The sequence below is a fragment of the Colletotrichum scovillei genome (assembly GCF_011075155.1).
Source record: "Colletotrichum scovillei strain TJNH1 chromosome Unknown Contig00009, whole genome shotgun sequence".
In the NCBI taxonomy this organism is placed as follows: domain Eukaryota; kingdom Fungi; phylum Ascomycota; class Sordariomycetes; order Glomerellales; family Glomerellaceae; genus Colletotrichum; species Colletotrichum scovillei.
In genome coordinates this window covers 3133196-3148791 of record NW_023336267.1, presented here as the reverse complement: position 1 = coordinate 3148791, position 15596 = coordinate 3133196, and the positions used below count along the sequence as shown (strand labels likewise).

The 15596-nt window shown below is 51.0% G+C and overlaps 5 protein-coding genes across 5 annotated transcripts; 2 read left to right on the top strand and 3 right to left on the bottom strand.

Moving 5' to 3' along the window:
• The first annotated feature begins 1997 nt into the window (after positions 1-1997).
• Positions 1998-6738, top strand: HER10_EVM0010770 (RNase3 domain-containing protein). Its single transcript, XM_035480219.1, has 6 exons — positions 1998-2309; positions 2373-2401; positions 2460-2508; positions 2556-2808; positions 2861-5314; positions 5377-6738. The coding sequence occupies exons 1-6, from the start codon at positions 2058-2060 to the stop codon at positions 6666-6668; spliced, it is 4329 nt and encodes a 1442-aa protein (XP_035330028.1). The 5' UTR covers positions 1998-2057; the 3' UTR covers positions 6669-6738.
• A 258-nt stretch (positions 6739-6996) lies between these two features.
• HER10_EVM0001842 (uncharacterized protein) lies at positions 6997-8496 on the bottom strand. Its single transcript, XM_035471577.1, has 5 exons — positions 7953-8496; positions 7690-7891; positions 7530-7633; positions 7363-7475; positions 6997-7310 (listed from the first exon to the last, which is right to left on the bottom strand). Exons 1-5 carry the CDS (start codon positions 8350-8352, stop codon positions 7149-7151), a joined length of 981 nt encoding a protein of 326 aa, XP_035328915.1. The 5' UTR covers positions 8353-8496; the 3' UTR covers positions 6997-7148.
• A 1847-nt stretch (positions 8497-10343) lies between these two features.
• HER10_EVM0009979 (uncharacterized protein) lies at positions 10344-11460 on the top strand (the record flags this gene model as incomplete). Its single annotated transcript, XM_035479449.1, has 4 exons — positions 10344-10737; positions 10794-10983; positions 11034-11289; positions 11338-11460. The coding sequence occupies 4 exons, from the start codon at positions 10344-10346 to the stop codon at positions 11458-11460; spliced, it is 963 nt and encodes a 320-aa protein (XP_035329925.1).
• An 843-nt stretch (positions 11461-12303) lies between these two features.
• Positions 12304-13515, bottom strand: HER10_EVM0013461 (uncharacterized protein; the record flags this gene model as incomplete). The annotated part of the gene is given in 3 exon segments (XM_035482816.1): positions 12304-12779; positions 12832-12989; positions 13007-13515. 3 exon segments carry the CDS (start codon positions 13513-13515, stop codon positions 12304-12306), a joined length of 1143 nt encoding a protein of 380 aa, XP_035330327.1.
• Positions 13516-14281: 766 nt separating this feature from the next.
• HER10_EVM0006715 (uncharacterized protein) lies at positions 14282-15564 on the bottom strand (the record flags this gene model as incomplete). The annotated part of the gene is made up of 6 exons (XM_035476293.1): positions 14282-14431; positions 14488-14660; positions 14721-14839; positions 14896-14978; positions 15036-15100; positions 15159-15564. The coding sequence occupies 6 exons, from the start codon at positions 15562-15564 to the stop codon at positions 14282-14284; spliced, it is 996 nt and encodes a 331-aa protein (XP_035329517.1).
• Between the last annotated feature and the right edge of the window lie 32 nt (positions 15565-15596).

Genomic DNA, 15596 nt, shown 5'->3' with positions numbered 1-15596 from the left:
TGCAAGATGGTCACTACCGAAGTGACCAAAAATCGCTGGCGACAGTCGGCCGCCTCTGGCAGCCAGTTCATTGGCTTACCACGATCTGAAACCGCCCGCCAGTTGCTGTGCCGCAACAACCTACATAGTCACCTGATAGTCCCGCTGGAAGGTATTTTGGGACCGGTCACCGGGTGTGCCTCGAGTGCCTAACCATCAGGCAGATGACACTTTTGTGCGGTGGTCTACTGTTGTCTAGACTGATTGAGGAGAAGTAAGCCACATGCGAGTAGCAGGGCCTTGCATTAAGCTAATCGCACCTGGGAGGCACAGCATTGCGACTCAACCAAGCAAGTCAAAGTAGACTTCAAACGAAGAACCTTCAATGTCTAGGACTTCTGCGAATCAAGAAGTGATATGCAACATGCGGCTACGTATTTTTTTCCCCGTCATGTGAATACAATCGAACAAAAGTTCAAACAAGAGTATTGCATGAGAGACGCAGGCCCGGATGACCCAGTTATTGCTGCTGCACTTCGCCACATTGCTCTCAATTGAAGAGCAGGGTAGCATCCAGAGACTAGAGTTGAGGTTGCAAGCCAGATCAACCAATACAGATACAGACTGGCAATTCAGGTAGATGAGTAGTACCTTGAATGGTCGGATGTAGAACCCAGGGAGGCAGCAGACTCTCAAGTTAATGCCTGGCCCACGATCCGAAGCCGATGCCGCGTTGCTTTCATAAGCAAAGATGTTCCTGTTCTCGGCTTGGCAAGGTACTGACGCACGTTTTCCTGGAGGCGTCAGCTAGCTGCATGTACAATGCTGGATTTAATCAGAGTCCGGGCGGGTGGCTAAGTAGGCCTCGGGTTCCGGAGAATCAAGACCGATAAACTCGGCATCGGCCCCGGTTGGGCTAGTCTCATACTCAAGCCGGGGTGAGTGCGGGTGACTGTGGAAACTCTCGGAGCATGAGCGAGCCTAAATGACAGCTGTTGGTCAGGACTCCAGGCCAGTGATTAATTATCCGTCACGACGGCTTACCGGAAGATTCAAGATAGGTACCTGATCTTCCAAATCCCGGTTGGGAGTTCTTAAATTGATTGGTCGGGGACCGATGTCAGATCGCTCTTTCTTTCGTCCGAGTCTTACTTTGTTCTTCCTGATTTACCTTACATTTAATACTTTCTGCGCTGGCCACATCAAGCAAATCGGGGCTACCATACGGAGCAAAGCTTCGACTTTTCGAAAGTAGAACGGGGGTACCCGAGGCCCAAGGCTGTCGTTCGCTCGCTCCATCGCCTTCTCTTGATCCCTGTTTCTCAATTCAAAAGTTCACTCTACAAGCGCCAAAATGAGTCTTTTGACACGGTGCGTAACTGCGTTGCGAAGTGGTATACGTCCTCCGCAGATGTGGTCCGCTGGCCTCCTGCAGAGTCCCTAAACTCAAAAGAACCGACCTGTTGCAGTGCGTGTTGGCTTGCGAGTGCAAATATGGATAGCATGCCACGACTACGTGTTGCCTCGAGGTCTCATTTTTCCTCTTTACTCATGTGCAACGAGAAAAGAAGCAAAGAAGCGGCAACACGTTCCCGAACGCCCTCCAGGCACCCACTACGACGTGATTCTTGGCAAGGACCCCAACCTCGTAGACTTTTCTACCTTCACTACGGCATCATCGCCATATCCAGGTCAGCAATCAGGCACTTATCGCCGAGTCACGCATGCATCGCACCCATCGCACTAAGCAAGTTCTACGCGTACGAATACACGGAGGTTGTATCCGCAGACGCACCAGAGTGCTGTCCACCGAGCCCCATGAATCCTGGTCCTCGCGTCACACGAATTTTTGGTCTATTTTCCGTTTTGAGCCGCGTCATTTAACCTTACACACCTTTTTTGACTCATACCGACCACCCCACTGTCGGGCGAGGCTTGTCATTGTACCCCGGTACTTTGAGCGTGCTGGTGTACCTTTTCTTGGCTTACTTGGATTCTCCCGAAGTACCGCGCTTCCCAGGACCGTGGTCAGGACCCTAGGACTGGGTCCTCAGGTCCACGCTAGAACCATACAATCAATGACTGGCCATTCACCATCATCTTCCGGCGAGGGTGCAGATCCTGTGCAAGATGATGTACCTCCCAATGTGCCGGTCCTGGGGCCTCATAACCAGGAGGCACTCTCAGCAGCCGCCGAGGAGTTGTTCCTGAACAATGAGGCCTCTTCGCCTCTAGCTGAGCCAGCCTCAGGCAACTCGGTCATCATGAATGCGAGGGCCTACCAGTCCGAAATGCTTGCCGAGAGTATGCGGCAAAACATTATTGTTGCTGTAAGTCTCGTCAAGCCTGTGGATCCAGTCCCAAAGAAACCAAGAGTTATTAACACTTGATAGATGGACACAGGTAGTGGCAAAACACAAGTGTAAGTGGACTACCTACGAGCAAGCGTAGTTTCGTGACATTGATAGAGGCTTCTATAGAGCTGTTCTGAGAATTAGAGCTGAATTAGAGAGAACGACGTCCGAAAAGGTGCGTTGAGACCATTACGGATCTCTGTTGCTAGGCTGACTGTACAGATTGTCTGGTTTCTAGCCCCCACGGTATCGCTTTGTAGCCAACAGTTTGAAGTTCTCAAAACCCAGATACCAGAGGTCCAGATAAAGTTTCTCAGTGGCGACGATAATGTGGACTCATGGTCCGACCAGCAAACTTGGGATGCGGTTCTTCTCAATGTACGCGTGGTTGTGTCGACGTACCAAATCCTATTGGACGCGATGTCGCACGCATTCGTGCCTATGTCCAGACTATCTCTGATTGTCTTTGACGAAGGTTTGTGGGTTGGACATTTAGAAAGGGGCAGAGGCTAACCAGTACGACATAGCTCACAATTGCATCGGGAAGTCTCCGGGAAGCAAAATCATGTCACTCTTCTACCATGAAGAACAACGAAAAGGCCGCCCTACTCCCCATATTCTGGGTCTAACAGCAAGCCCGACTTTCGGCTCCAAAGTCGAAAGCATCAATACCCTCGAGGCCACGCTGGACGCTGTTTGCAAGAGCCCGACGATGCACCGAGACGACCTTCTTGCTGCTGTCAACAAGCCAGAGCTGGCATCCGCAATCTTCCAGAATCGAAACGAGTACGATATTCCCAACAGCTTGCGAAGCTTGAAGATGGCTATACAATCTCTCGATATCTCGGAGGATCCATACATTCGACACTTACAAGCGGAGGGAACAGATCGCAGTCAGCGTGAACTCATTGCGGTTCTCAAGAGTCACGACACGTACATCCAGAACCAAATGACTTCCTTTGGCCGCCAAGCGAATCAAATATTCAACGAACTTGGACCTTGGGCTGCAGAGTATTATATCTGGGAGGTGATCTCAAGATTCAGAGCCACAGTCAAGGCCCAAAGCGTCTGGCTTGACACATGGAAGGATGAGGAGAAACAATACCTCATCAACGTTCTCAGTCAAGTCGATTGCCAGTGTCCATTGAAAGAAAACATCAGCCGTGCTGTCCTGTCGGATAAGGTGTTCGTTGTCATTCATCAATTGCTAGAGGATAAACCTGACACCATTGGCATCATATTCGCTAGAGAAAGAGCAACTGTTGCGGTTCTATGTCATCTGCTAACATCGCATGAGTTGCTGCGAGAGCGATATCGAATCGGTGCCATGATGGGCACATCGCAGTTCCAAGCCAAGAAGAAAGATATATGGGATCTTTCTCGAGTGGAAGATCAGCGGTCACTACACAAATTCCGATCCGGGAGGAGCAATCTTTTGGTTGCTACCAGTGTACTAGAAGAAGGTATCGATGTGCCGGCCTGCAACTTGGTCGTCTGTTTCGATACCCCGCCGAACCTCAAGTCGTTCATCCAACGCCGAGGACGGGCCCGAAAGAAGCAATCCAAGCTTCTCATGCTACTTGACAGCTCGAATCCACTGGGGAAAGAGTGGGAGACCCTGGAGGCGGAGATGAAGGCTCAGTACGAAGAACAAGAGAGAGAACTGGAACATCTACAAGAGATCGAGCAGGCTGAGGAGCCAAAGGAGATGACCTTCAAAGTCGAACAAACAGGAGCCGTTCTGGATCTCGATAACGCAAAGCAGCATCTCGACCATATATGCCGAATACTTTCCCCGGGAGAGTTCATCGACTGGCGGCCGGACTACATCATCGACAAGACGGATACAAAAGGTGCGCCGGACTTGCGGGCCACTGTTCACCTGCCGAGCTACTTACCGGCCTCGGTCCGCAGCTCTAAGAGTCAGTTGGCTTGGAAATCAGAGCAAAATGCTACAAAAGACGCTGCATTTCAAGCCTATCGCAACCTGTACAAGGCTGGACTTGTGAACGACAATTTGCTGCCTTTCAAGCCGGAGGACTTTGTACCCGGAGTAGACAAAAGAGCTGCTATCCTGCAGGTCAACGGTTTACTCAATGCCTGGATCGGAGTAGCCAGGGCCTGGAAAGTTGGCGACAATTTGCGGGCAACTCGGATCCTACTCAAGGATTCGGGCGGTGTTGTCCAGGGAGAGTACGACATGGTCATCCCCCTATGGGTCCCTGGGTTGCAGACGATACCCATCCATCTGGACTACAACGTCACCTGGTCAATTGAGTTTGGACATCAGCTTCCCATTGACGAGCTGACCGGCAATGATGACACAGCTGTACTTCTTGCTCTGCCGTACGGTCATCGGTGGGTTTCGGCGGATCTCCAGCAGATTGTGAGGTTTAGTGCAGTTGGTGCTGGAGATATGTCCGTCGATCAAATCGGCGTCAAAGGTTTCGTTCCAGGAGCGATGTCAGACTACGATCTGACCTGTTTCATTCGCGACCAGACTGGCTCCCCATATCTGTACGACAATGTCATCCCCCGCAAGCCGGCACCCGAATCTGTACAGAAGATGTTTTACGAATTCGAAAAGGCCCCAGAGGATGAACCTTACCTGGCTCTCAAGAAGTGGTCCCGTAGGTCGGACTTCCTTCATCGGCCACAGAGCGATCCCAGTCACGGCCCAGCTACTATCAAGCCGTATAATCGAGTCTACCCGATGTCGTGGGCAAAGGTGGACAACATCCCTGCCAAGTATGCCCAGTTCGGCGTGCTTATACCATCAATCTTGCACCGTATCGAGACGTACCTGGTGGCGCGAGAGCTGTCTATGGGTGTGCTGAGGCCACTCGCCATCTCTGACCCGTCTCTGGTAGTCACAGCCATCAGCGCGGGTAGCGCGTGTGAACCTACAAACTACGAACGCATCGAATTTCTCGGCGACTCTATTCTCAAGTTCTCTGCCACAATCAATGTGGCCGCTCTGAGTAAGTTCACCTCTAGCAATCTAACAGGCTATGCCTGAATTCCAGTGCTAACACGAGACCAGACCCAGACTGGCCAGAACGGCTTCTGTCGTTCAAGAAAGACGCCATCGTCGCAAATTCGACCCTCTGCAAGGCGGCCATTAAGCATGGTCTCGACAGATTCATCCTCACCAAGCCCTTCACGGGACAGAAGTGGCGCCCAGTCTACGTGGAGGACGTGCTCCAGCACGGCGAGGAGCCTACCACAAGGAAGATCTCCACCAAAACGCTCGCAGATATCGTCGAAGCATTAATTGGGGCCTCAATGATTGACGGCGGTCTCCCGAAAGCGCTAAAGTGCATGTCCATCTTCCTCCAGCAAATCAAGTGGAAGACCCTAGACGACTGCAGGCAGGCCTTGTACGACGTCGCTCCCTCTGACGTGGAACTCCCGTCTACCCTCGAGCCCTTAGAGCAGCTCATAGGCTACGAATTCAAAAAGAAGGCCCTGCTGATCCAGTCCATGACCCATGCCTCCTTCAGCCTCGGCAATACCCTAGGCTGCCTGGAACGTCTCGAGTTCATCGGCGACTCCGTCCTTGACTATATCATCGTCAAACGCCTCTTCTCCATCGAACCTCCCCTCCCACATCAGACAATGCATCTCCTCAAAACAGCAATGGTCAATGGCGACTTTCTCGGCTTCCTAGCTCTAGAGCAAGCAGTCAGCCAGGACGAGGTCATCATCACAGGTACCGACGGCAGCAATAAGGAGCCCGAGCTACAACACGCGCGCTTCGCGCTACCCCTGTGGAAGTTCATGCGCCACCAATCCCCCGCCATCGGCCTCGAGCAGCTCAACGTCACGAAGCGACACGCCGCGCTCAGGGGCGAGATGGTCGAGGCGATGGAGCGTGGTACGACGTACCCCTGGGCCCTCATGGCGCGCATGCAGCTACGGAAATTCTACTCTGATATATTCGAGTCCCTCCTCGGCGCCGTGTACGTCGACTCCGGGGACTTGGACGTCTGCGCTGGTGTCGTGGAGCGGTTCGGCATTTTGGCGTACCTTGATCGTATCCTGAGGGATAGCGTGCACGTGTTACATCCCAAGGAGGAGTTGGGTCATTTGGCGGACAATAAGACTGTGACGTACGTTTTGGACGTGCAGGATGTCGACGATGGTGAGAAGCGGTTCTCCTGCAAGGTCATGGTTGGCGAGCGGTGCGTTGTCGAGGTTGACGGTGGGATTTCTAGAGACGAGGTCAAGGTTAAAGCCGCGGAGGCGGCGGTAAGAATACTCAAGGCGGAGAAGGCTGCAGCAAAACAAGAAAGCATGGATGTAAAGGAAGATGAAGATGTGGTCATGGGATAAGAGGGAAAAGGTTAGAAAATGTCGGTATGTCACGGACACAAAGGCAAAAGAAGGATTTTGGCAGACTGGAAAAGCAATCATTTCTTATTTTGATGTTTCGTGTAAGCAAATCTGCGTTTGATTTCCATTTTCCGAAATGGCTACCTGTCGAGGGATGGGATAAAGTGCAACAAGAGGGTATAAACTGGCGCTTTGCCCCTGAACTCCTGAAGAAAGAAACGATAAGCTGCTCGCATTAGAACCATGGTGAGACTGGCATTCTCAACTCTCCAGTCTGAAGATACTCCCATGCTTCCTGACTGCGGCTGGAAAAAACAAAACAAAACGTCCCTGAAGCTTGGCTTAACACAAACCGAAATATGCCATTTGGCCCCGAAAGCAAAGTTGCGCCGAAAATTGAAGGGTCGTGCTCATGATATCGTTCTCTGCGGACTGGCGAAGAACAAGTACCAAGGAAGTGCATTCAAGAAACTCATACGCCTAGTCATCGGTGAGGTCAATAGCCTCTCTGTTGGCGTCGATCTTGATCTTCTTCCATTCGCGTTTGGCAGGCTCCTCGGTGAGGTCGTAGATCTCGGCAAACTCGCGTTTGATGATAGGGCCCTTTCTCTCTTGCTTGACGGTGCCAGATCGACGTCCATTCTGCGCTAGGTTAGCCTTTGGTTCTCTATACAGCGTTAAGGCTGAAACACACGTTAATCTCGTCCAGGCGCTCCGCAGCTAGCCGCCTGATATCGGCCTCAGAAAGCTCGTCAATGGCCTCGGGGCTTGGAGACCGAGGAACGATGAGCTCCTTTTGCAATGCATCTGTGAAAGTGTGAGCTGAGTAAGCAGAGACCTGGTTTGCCGATCGCCTCATACCTCTGGAACGGTATTTGAACATGAAGCAGGCGATAGGATTACCGCCGTTGAGATATTCTGCGCACACTGACTTCCTCTTGGAAACAAATCCACCGTCAGTGAAGCTATGAAGCATGTAAGCACAGGCAGAGTTGACACATGGCGAGAGAATGCAACTTACGAGGTACCGTGAGAGACGGCGCGGCCCTTGAGCGCCTTTTCCGCAATGTTGAAACTGGAATCTTGATTGTCGCGATAGTGCTCGTGGCCTGACGTGTACGAAGGCCCTGTGATGGTCAAGGGGTAGACAAAAACCTCGATGACGCCGAGGGACTTTGCTTTCTTAGAGTCTCCCTCGACGCGCTCCTTGGTAGCATCGTCAACTGGAAGGCATGTCAATACTCGAAATACACTCATGGCACCGCCAAGATATGACAACTTTACCAGTAGTGACTTGAGAGAACTTGAATTTGCTAAGACGATCGTAAGAGGGGTCTCTCGAGCTTCCTCGAGAACCCTCAACAACTGTGCTCCATTTGTAAAATGGATCGAATGAGTTGAAGCGACTCGCCTCGCAAACGACACTATCCATGCGCTTGCCATCGACATATAAGTAGAGTGAAAAGGCGCTTTTCGGGCTCTCCCACCGGTGCATATGATTAACCTCGTACTTCACGGTGAAGCAGGTGTCATCCTTGGACTCAATATAGTTGAAGGCACGGTGGGTTGCGTGCTTGCGGTTGACGTCGTTCTCCAAGCCATCCGGGTCGTCGTACTCAACGGCTTCCTGGCCGTTGACTTGGACGGTGACTTTCACACCCTTGAGCTCATCGATGACAGCCATCTTGCGTCACAGTCTCGCCAGTCCACTTGAAGAACCCGCCGACAGAGAAGAAGGTGGTGGTCCGAGTCGTTCCGTCGTTGAAATAAGCTAAGGCGTATGTACGGTGATGAGGGAAAAGTGGAATGAAGTCAATTTGGAATGAGACGTTTAGACCCACGTGAAGATGGGGAGGAAGAAGGTGCGAACGCGACTGAAAAGGCAATTATTGGGTGGGGGTTGCCTTACACCGATGTGCGCTCGCTGCCTGATTGGCTGTTCTCCATTGTTCAGGCAGAAGTGGGGTACCCAGCTGCCGACTGTAAGTGAAGCAGCTGGCACTTTCCCGATACATGTTCATTCGCCAAAGCTTCGTCGATGAGTGCCTACAGATACTGCCAAGCCGAAACAGGCCGCCCGTCTCAAGTTGCTCTACGTTAGGGACGAAAAGAAGAAATCGACGTCTTTACGGTTGGCAAACGGGTCCTTCCCGCATTCCTCTATTGATGAACCATATGGGCCGTAGTCTGGTATTAAACCCCGCTAAAAACCTCTGGGGCACGCCAGCGGGTAGATCCCCCTGCACCAACGGCCAAGAGTGGACTCAGGCAAGCCACCGGCCCATCATCCCGGAAAGTACCTTACCAACTGGGCGTGACACAATAGCTTGCCGCTCGATACCTCACCTTTATTTCTCCTATAACAATCACTGCTCCTGCTCCTATTTTTGCTATTATTACTACTATTATGATTGCTTCTTGCTTTCTACACTGTACAATCCGCTTTCGAGAGGGTATCATAACAAATTGACAATAACGATAAATGATAATCGTATTAGTTTTCAAAAGTACTTGAATATACAAGATCATCTTGATTTACCTATGCTAGCAAGCTCTTGAGTAGATATATTGGGGGAATTGGGAGCAGAATGTGACCCCTATTATACTGCGTCAAGGCCGTGAAGCGACCAAGGGATGCTTCAGGTATTGTGCGGCGAACAGGGCTCCCCGGATGACATAGCCTGTCTTCTTCAATATCGGAACTTCGGCAGAAACGAGTATAGAGATAACAAGATGCGAAAAATCAAGCGATTTTCCGAAAAATACGTGGTCGGGGCCTTTAGGGAGGTAGACCAAACCGCTGGGTCTGGTTGAGGAGTCAAGATCTTCTACAGCATGCGAGAAGGCCATATAGACCCCGTCAATCCCCTTCCTCTCACCAGCCAGCAGGCGCTCGTCTAGGTCGACGGGTCAGGTCAAACTGGCTGGGTGGTGGAGAGGTTAAGGATTCAACAATGAAAACACCCACAGCCTACGCGACGACAGGCTACGAGTTCGAATCCCAGCATGAGCACCAAGAGATGTAACCACACCGGTGGTGAACTCTTTTTTGATCTCTCTAGACGGTCTTAAGGGTATTTTGTAAATTTAAGTTCTTATTGATGCATACTGGTATGCAGGAGGACCCTTGACCATGGTCAAGGTACTACTCTTGTTTACCATTGGCTTGTTCACAAATGAGGTGAAGGACTTCGACTCATGCGAAGGATCCAATGCGAGGAGGGTACCCATGGTTCACTTAGGTGTCCTCTGGATGCATGGCCTTGCAAAGCGACCACGCACTGGAATGGTCGCATCCGAGAGACTCTTGTTTTGAGTCACAAGAAATTAAAATCCGTGGGGCACTTTTCTTTATGAATCACGGTCGAATTCGGCTGTCTTGAAAAGCCCATCCATACTGGCTTCTTCTCGACGCAGGTGCCTACTGCTTCGGCGGGCTTGCTGCTTTCCCTCCAATGCACCTTCCATTTTATGGACTGGACTCCTCGCCCTGTAATTCCACCCTCCTCCTTCCTTCTACCCTTCTCGTCTCTTTAAATCTCCCCTCTCTACCAATCCTTCTCATTCCTGGCCCAGGAGCTCAGACTTATCTGATCACACCAGTCTGTATCGCTTCATTCCAGAGGCCTTACTCACTCTCGAAACGCCAACCTACGACCACGACTCGGAGGAACCATGGCGGTGATTGATGGCCTCCCAGAGACCAAGGTCTCCATCCGTGTCAACGGATCTGAGGAAGACTGCATCGAGTACGACGATCCAGATCCCCCGAAATCCGCGTCATCTCAGGGCCCGGCAACTCATACCACCTCCAAAGTCATCGAAAGCCAGGTCGATGCCGGATTTTCTATCCGCTTTGAATCTCGGAACCGCCGGACTTGGATCAATGGCAAAAACTGGCTCGCGTTACAGCTTCATATTGACGGCCAGTTCATCGCCACATATCACTGCGGACCTTCTGCGCTGGTCGATCAGACCATCGTCTCAACCATCGACAGCTTTCCGGAAAGGTCCAGCAAACCTGGCAAGGAGATTAGAAGGCACTTCAACTTCGCTTCCATCAAAACAGGTTTTTCTTCGCCGTCTCTTTTCATCGATCTTGAGCCGCTGACTTTGATGACGCAGTCGAAGGGAGCAACGAGCAACTATCAAGAGATCAAGTCATTGCGAAACACCTCGGCATTATTGAAGTGACTGTATTCCGTGTCAAGCTTGATGGCCGCAAACTTAGAATTCCGTCACAATTGAAGAAAGAGAATATAGGGGATATCTCTGAAATGGCACTCAAAGGCAAAAGCATATCACATAGCACATCGTGAGAATTCCAACAGCATCATACGATGATATTGCTAATTGTGTGGTCAGCTTTACCGAAGGAACCACGAAAGATGCAAGGAAATGGGTTAAGAAATTCAAGAACAGGGACGGATCCCAGCAAATCGCTCGGTTCTTCTTCCGATACAAGCCTAAGGCTTCTCTTCAAATCGATGGTATCATTCCTCGAGATCCTTCTCCGGACCCCTCTCCCGAGCCCTCTCCTCCACCCCCGCTCCAAACCGTGGCAGACTTGCCGCTAGCTGATATCATGAGGCTTGCCCAAGAGCGTTTGGAGCAGCTGGAAGTAAGTGATTTCCTATTCAAGGTGATGTCAAACTGACAATTTCATCAGCCTCAAGTCAAGAGAGAGCCTGGAACCGGCGTGAAGCGCGAAGCAGACGAGGAGACCGACTCCCGTCCGCGCAAGATCTACAAGATAGACGCAGATGGAACGATTGATCTTAGCGATGATTGAGAGGATTGTGACGGGTACATTCCTCAGACTTGGACAGAGAAGGCCATGTTGGCCAGTGATTCATTCGGATGGGCTTTCGACGATATACGTTAGAAAGGGGCAAGGGGATGATCAAGTCGTATTTGCAATGTTAGACACAGAATAACGAGGAAAACAGTTTCTTCATATCATATCTCACTGTTAACTCGGGCGTTCATAAGCGTGTGGATGCCCTGTACCACTACTTTTCGGCACAATGACGGGATGAGCAGAAGACGCGCCTCGAGGAATATGTATAAGCAGACCGCATGTCTCAATGACAATCCCTAGACGTGATTCTTCATGGCTGGTGTAACGAATTTGAGCCCGAGAACGCATAGGTTACCAAGGAATTATCCCACTCTACAGAAGCCTCTCTTAGGAGGCTTCTTGCCAGCCCTGTGTTACCGGATTCCATTACTTGATGTAAGCGTCAACGAATCAAAGGAGACGCATGGATTCTCACTTCTCATTAAGCCATGATTCAGCCTCAGTTCACACGCATTGCACAAGATTTCATCACAGGAAGCGTCAAAATGGGTGGCAACACCTCTCATCTCATTGCTAGTGATGCCAATCTTGCAAACGGGATCTACCTACTTGGCCCTTCTAAGTCAATCTTGCTTCCTTGAGCAAGTTTCCACGAATGACAGACACGGCCGCTGTATCTGACTGAGCCTCTCTTCTTCACTAAGCGGAAGGCTCGTACTAGTCAGCTCATCAACATCGATCTCTCATTCGGACCACTCCTTTCCCACTTCGATGCCCAAGAACTTCCATCCCGCGTCCAGCACCGTCTCTTATTCGATCTATGATCTCGATTTCTCAGTAAGTAGAAGTAGCGAGAGACTTCTTGGGTCTAGAAGGTGAGTCGTTGCCGAAAGCCACCGCGGCAGATCTCTTCCTGCTGAGTTGAGCGTCCTTGGACCGAGTCTCTTGAATCGAGAAGGCCTCCTCATCCGATATCTCTCTGCGAAGCTTCTGCTCCTTTGCGGTGGGCTGTGGAAGCTTGGGTCGGAGAGGAATGAACCGTTTGTTAAGTTGAGAGTCGATCTTGTCTCCCTTGTCAGGTAAGGCAGTAGTCGAGGCAGGTTTCGTACCCGCAGTTGTCTGTGTCTGCGCAGGGGCTACCGGCAGAACACGAAGCTTCGCAGGCAATGAAGAGGAGGATTTCTTGGCGTCAGCGCCTCTGATCCCGCCTGAACCTTGCTTTGAAAGAGCTGGATTCTTGGGCATATTGATCAAGCCCTCACCGCGGTTGCTCTCATTATTGTCCTTGGGTCTGTGTACGGGCAAGTCTCCTGAGCAAAGTCAGTCTTGGGAAAGATGAACTCGATCAGAGAGTTTACAGACCTCTTGGTCCATATCTGAAGTTGAACCGGGCGATAGGGCGCTCGTAGTTGAGCCGCTTCACGTCGTATGTGTCCGCCGCCAGGGCTTTCTTGACCTTCGTTCCTGGTCCCAAGCTTGATCCCGCTGTTATCAAACGTTCTTTGGTATATGCGAGAAGGCTATGCTTGCAACTTACTGTTTGGCCTGAACTGATGATCCATATGCAGTAGTGTCGTCGAGTCGCTGCCTCTCCGGTGAACCAAGTAGCTTGACAATGTATAAATCAACGCGAATGGTACCTCGAATCGCGTCGCTGTCTTTCTTGGCCGTAGCAAACTTGAAAGGCTGCAAGACCTGTCGGCCTTCACTATTCACTCCCGTAACTCCAAAGAACTCCATGGGGAGTCGGCGCGATGCCCGGGCATCGATCATGGTCTTCGTATACAACCGCCGGAGAACCTCGTTGTCGTCAAAGTGAATCAGCACCATCAGCCCCTCATCCTTGGCAAGGAGTCGGCAAATTCCTGCGCCAGGAGATGCCAGAATCGAAAATTTCGCTCCCTCCTTCACAGCGATGACTTTGCTGCAGCTGAATGGGGCATTGTTTTCGAGGCTCTCTGCTGTCACGTCATCTCGTTCCGGGGCTGGAGCGCCAGCGACGATAACCACCACTCGCATGTTGATGTTGAAGTCGAAACCTGCCATCGTCCTGGCTTGCTGAAAGAGAAGTATTCTCGTGGCCTGTAGGTGTGGCCGTACTTCTGCAACTCAATCCAGCTTGAGATTGACGACCAATGTAGGGTTATGGCTGGAAACGTTCGATCTGCAGCAGCTCAGTAGTCAAAGTAGCCAGAAAGGCCCGAGGTGTACCTTACTGTAGAGGAGAATTCAGAGATTCCTTCTACCTTCGATGCGTCGAGTCCTGGGGCATCTGTAGGGTTAAAAATTCGCGGACTGGCTTGGGGTTATGTCTAATTGCCTTGGGGCAGGTGACGAGGCCTAACCGAGCCACCGCATGGTGAATAAGCCGGCCGTGCAGAGATCTATAGTGATAGTTTCAAGAATTCGAGAAGAGACTCTTCAGTATTCAACTCCCTGTTGTGGAGAACTTCGCACTCAATGTCACATATAACAATAACAAAACACCTGCACAATTGAGAACTTTTGTATTTAACACAACTCATGGTGGTCCGGGAGTGAGCGTTCTGATGGATATGAGTCCCACTGCTCTCCCATCTGATCCCTCGAACCAAGTCTTCTATCAAAGCGATGCCGACTTCCTTTCGACCAAAACAACACCCCTCACCCGAACTGTCTTCATTTGGGGCCTTCCATTCACTACAGTGAACTTCGGCCTATGAAATCACCACCCCAACAAAGGCTTGGTTTGACGAATAAGACTCTTCCAGTGACCTCCATCCTGTGATAATTCCGTCTTTACAACAAACGCACGATCTCCTGGCCTACATCTCTAGTAGCCGCCCGTGAGATCAATAGCGTCATGGCCATTTCCCAGCTTGATGATCTTGTAAGGACGTGTCGACTGCTCATCAGCACCGTCCGTAAGATCACAGAAGTCGTCGTAGCTCCGTTTGTTCTTCTGAGCTGAAGGCTGCGCCTGCTCGGCCTGGTGGGGATGTCAGTCTGTGAACCCTTTAAAGTGAATCATCACCCTACTTGAAGCTGTTGGTGTCTCTCTCGAGCAAGACGCTCGACCTCATCTTCATGAAGGTCCTCGAATCTGGGAAGGCTCGACTTTCCCAAGTAGGCCGGTTTCTGATGGGGGAAAGGCGTCGGGGCAAGCTCAGGGCTGGGGGTCTGGTGAAGGATCTCCTCAATCTTCAGCGCATCTTGATGACAGTCAGCCCTGTATCAATCCAAAGGCACGCCTGTTACACGATGACACATACCTCGCGAGCGATACTTGAATGTGTAGGTCGCGAAGAGGGGACCAGTGCGAATTCGCTCTATCGATGCTCGATGGGCATAGCTAGGAGGTCGCAGACTCTTGTTCACTGGCGGGGTGAAGCTGCGAAGACATGATTAGTGTGATGGGTACATTTTCAGCAGAAAATTATTACATACGAAGTGCCATGGTAGATAGGTCGGCCCTTGATAGCTTCCTCGGATATCTCGCACTTGTTATACCCCGGCTCGCGGAACGGTCTCTCCAAATTGACCCATCTGTTGCGGCGTGGACCACCAGCGAATCTGGCAAGTCTGACGCGCACCTCGATTGTACCAAGATCCTTGGCGCGTCTCAATTCGCCGTCGGTAGCGTCTTGGTCAACTGTGTGGAAATATTAGCATCGAATATTGTCAACAGTCGAGTGATGCGGTGGATTTACCTGCAGTAATCGTCTGGAACTTGAAGTTACTCTCAACCATGGCAGTTCTATCCTGGTTGGGATGTCTCTTGCCTTTGAAGGCAAAGTGCCAGCCTCCATGTTTGAAATCATCATCGTAGCAGAATCGCTTTCCCATGAAGTGGCCGTCGAGGAAGAGAAGGAAAACCAAGCCTTCGTCGTGATGGATCCACGGATCAATGCTGGCATCGTCCAAGACATTGACGTGAACTGCGAACTCGGTGCCTTCCTTACTCTCAATGTAGTTGCGGGCGCACTGCTCGTAGTCGTCCATGTATCTCTCATGCTCATGGTACGGATAAGGGTCGGGGTATTCGTCAGCGTCTCGGTAGGCTTTCTTGAGGCGAACAGAAACGCTGACAGCGGGAAGGGTATCGATGATGGCCATCTTTGAGTGAAGCCTGATTTGATTCTTGCTGT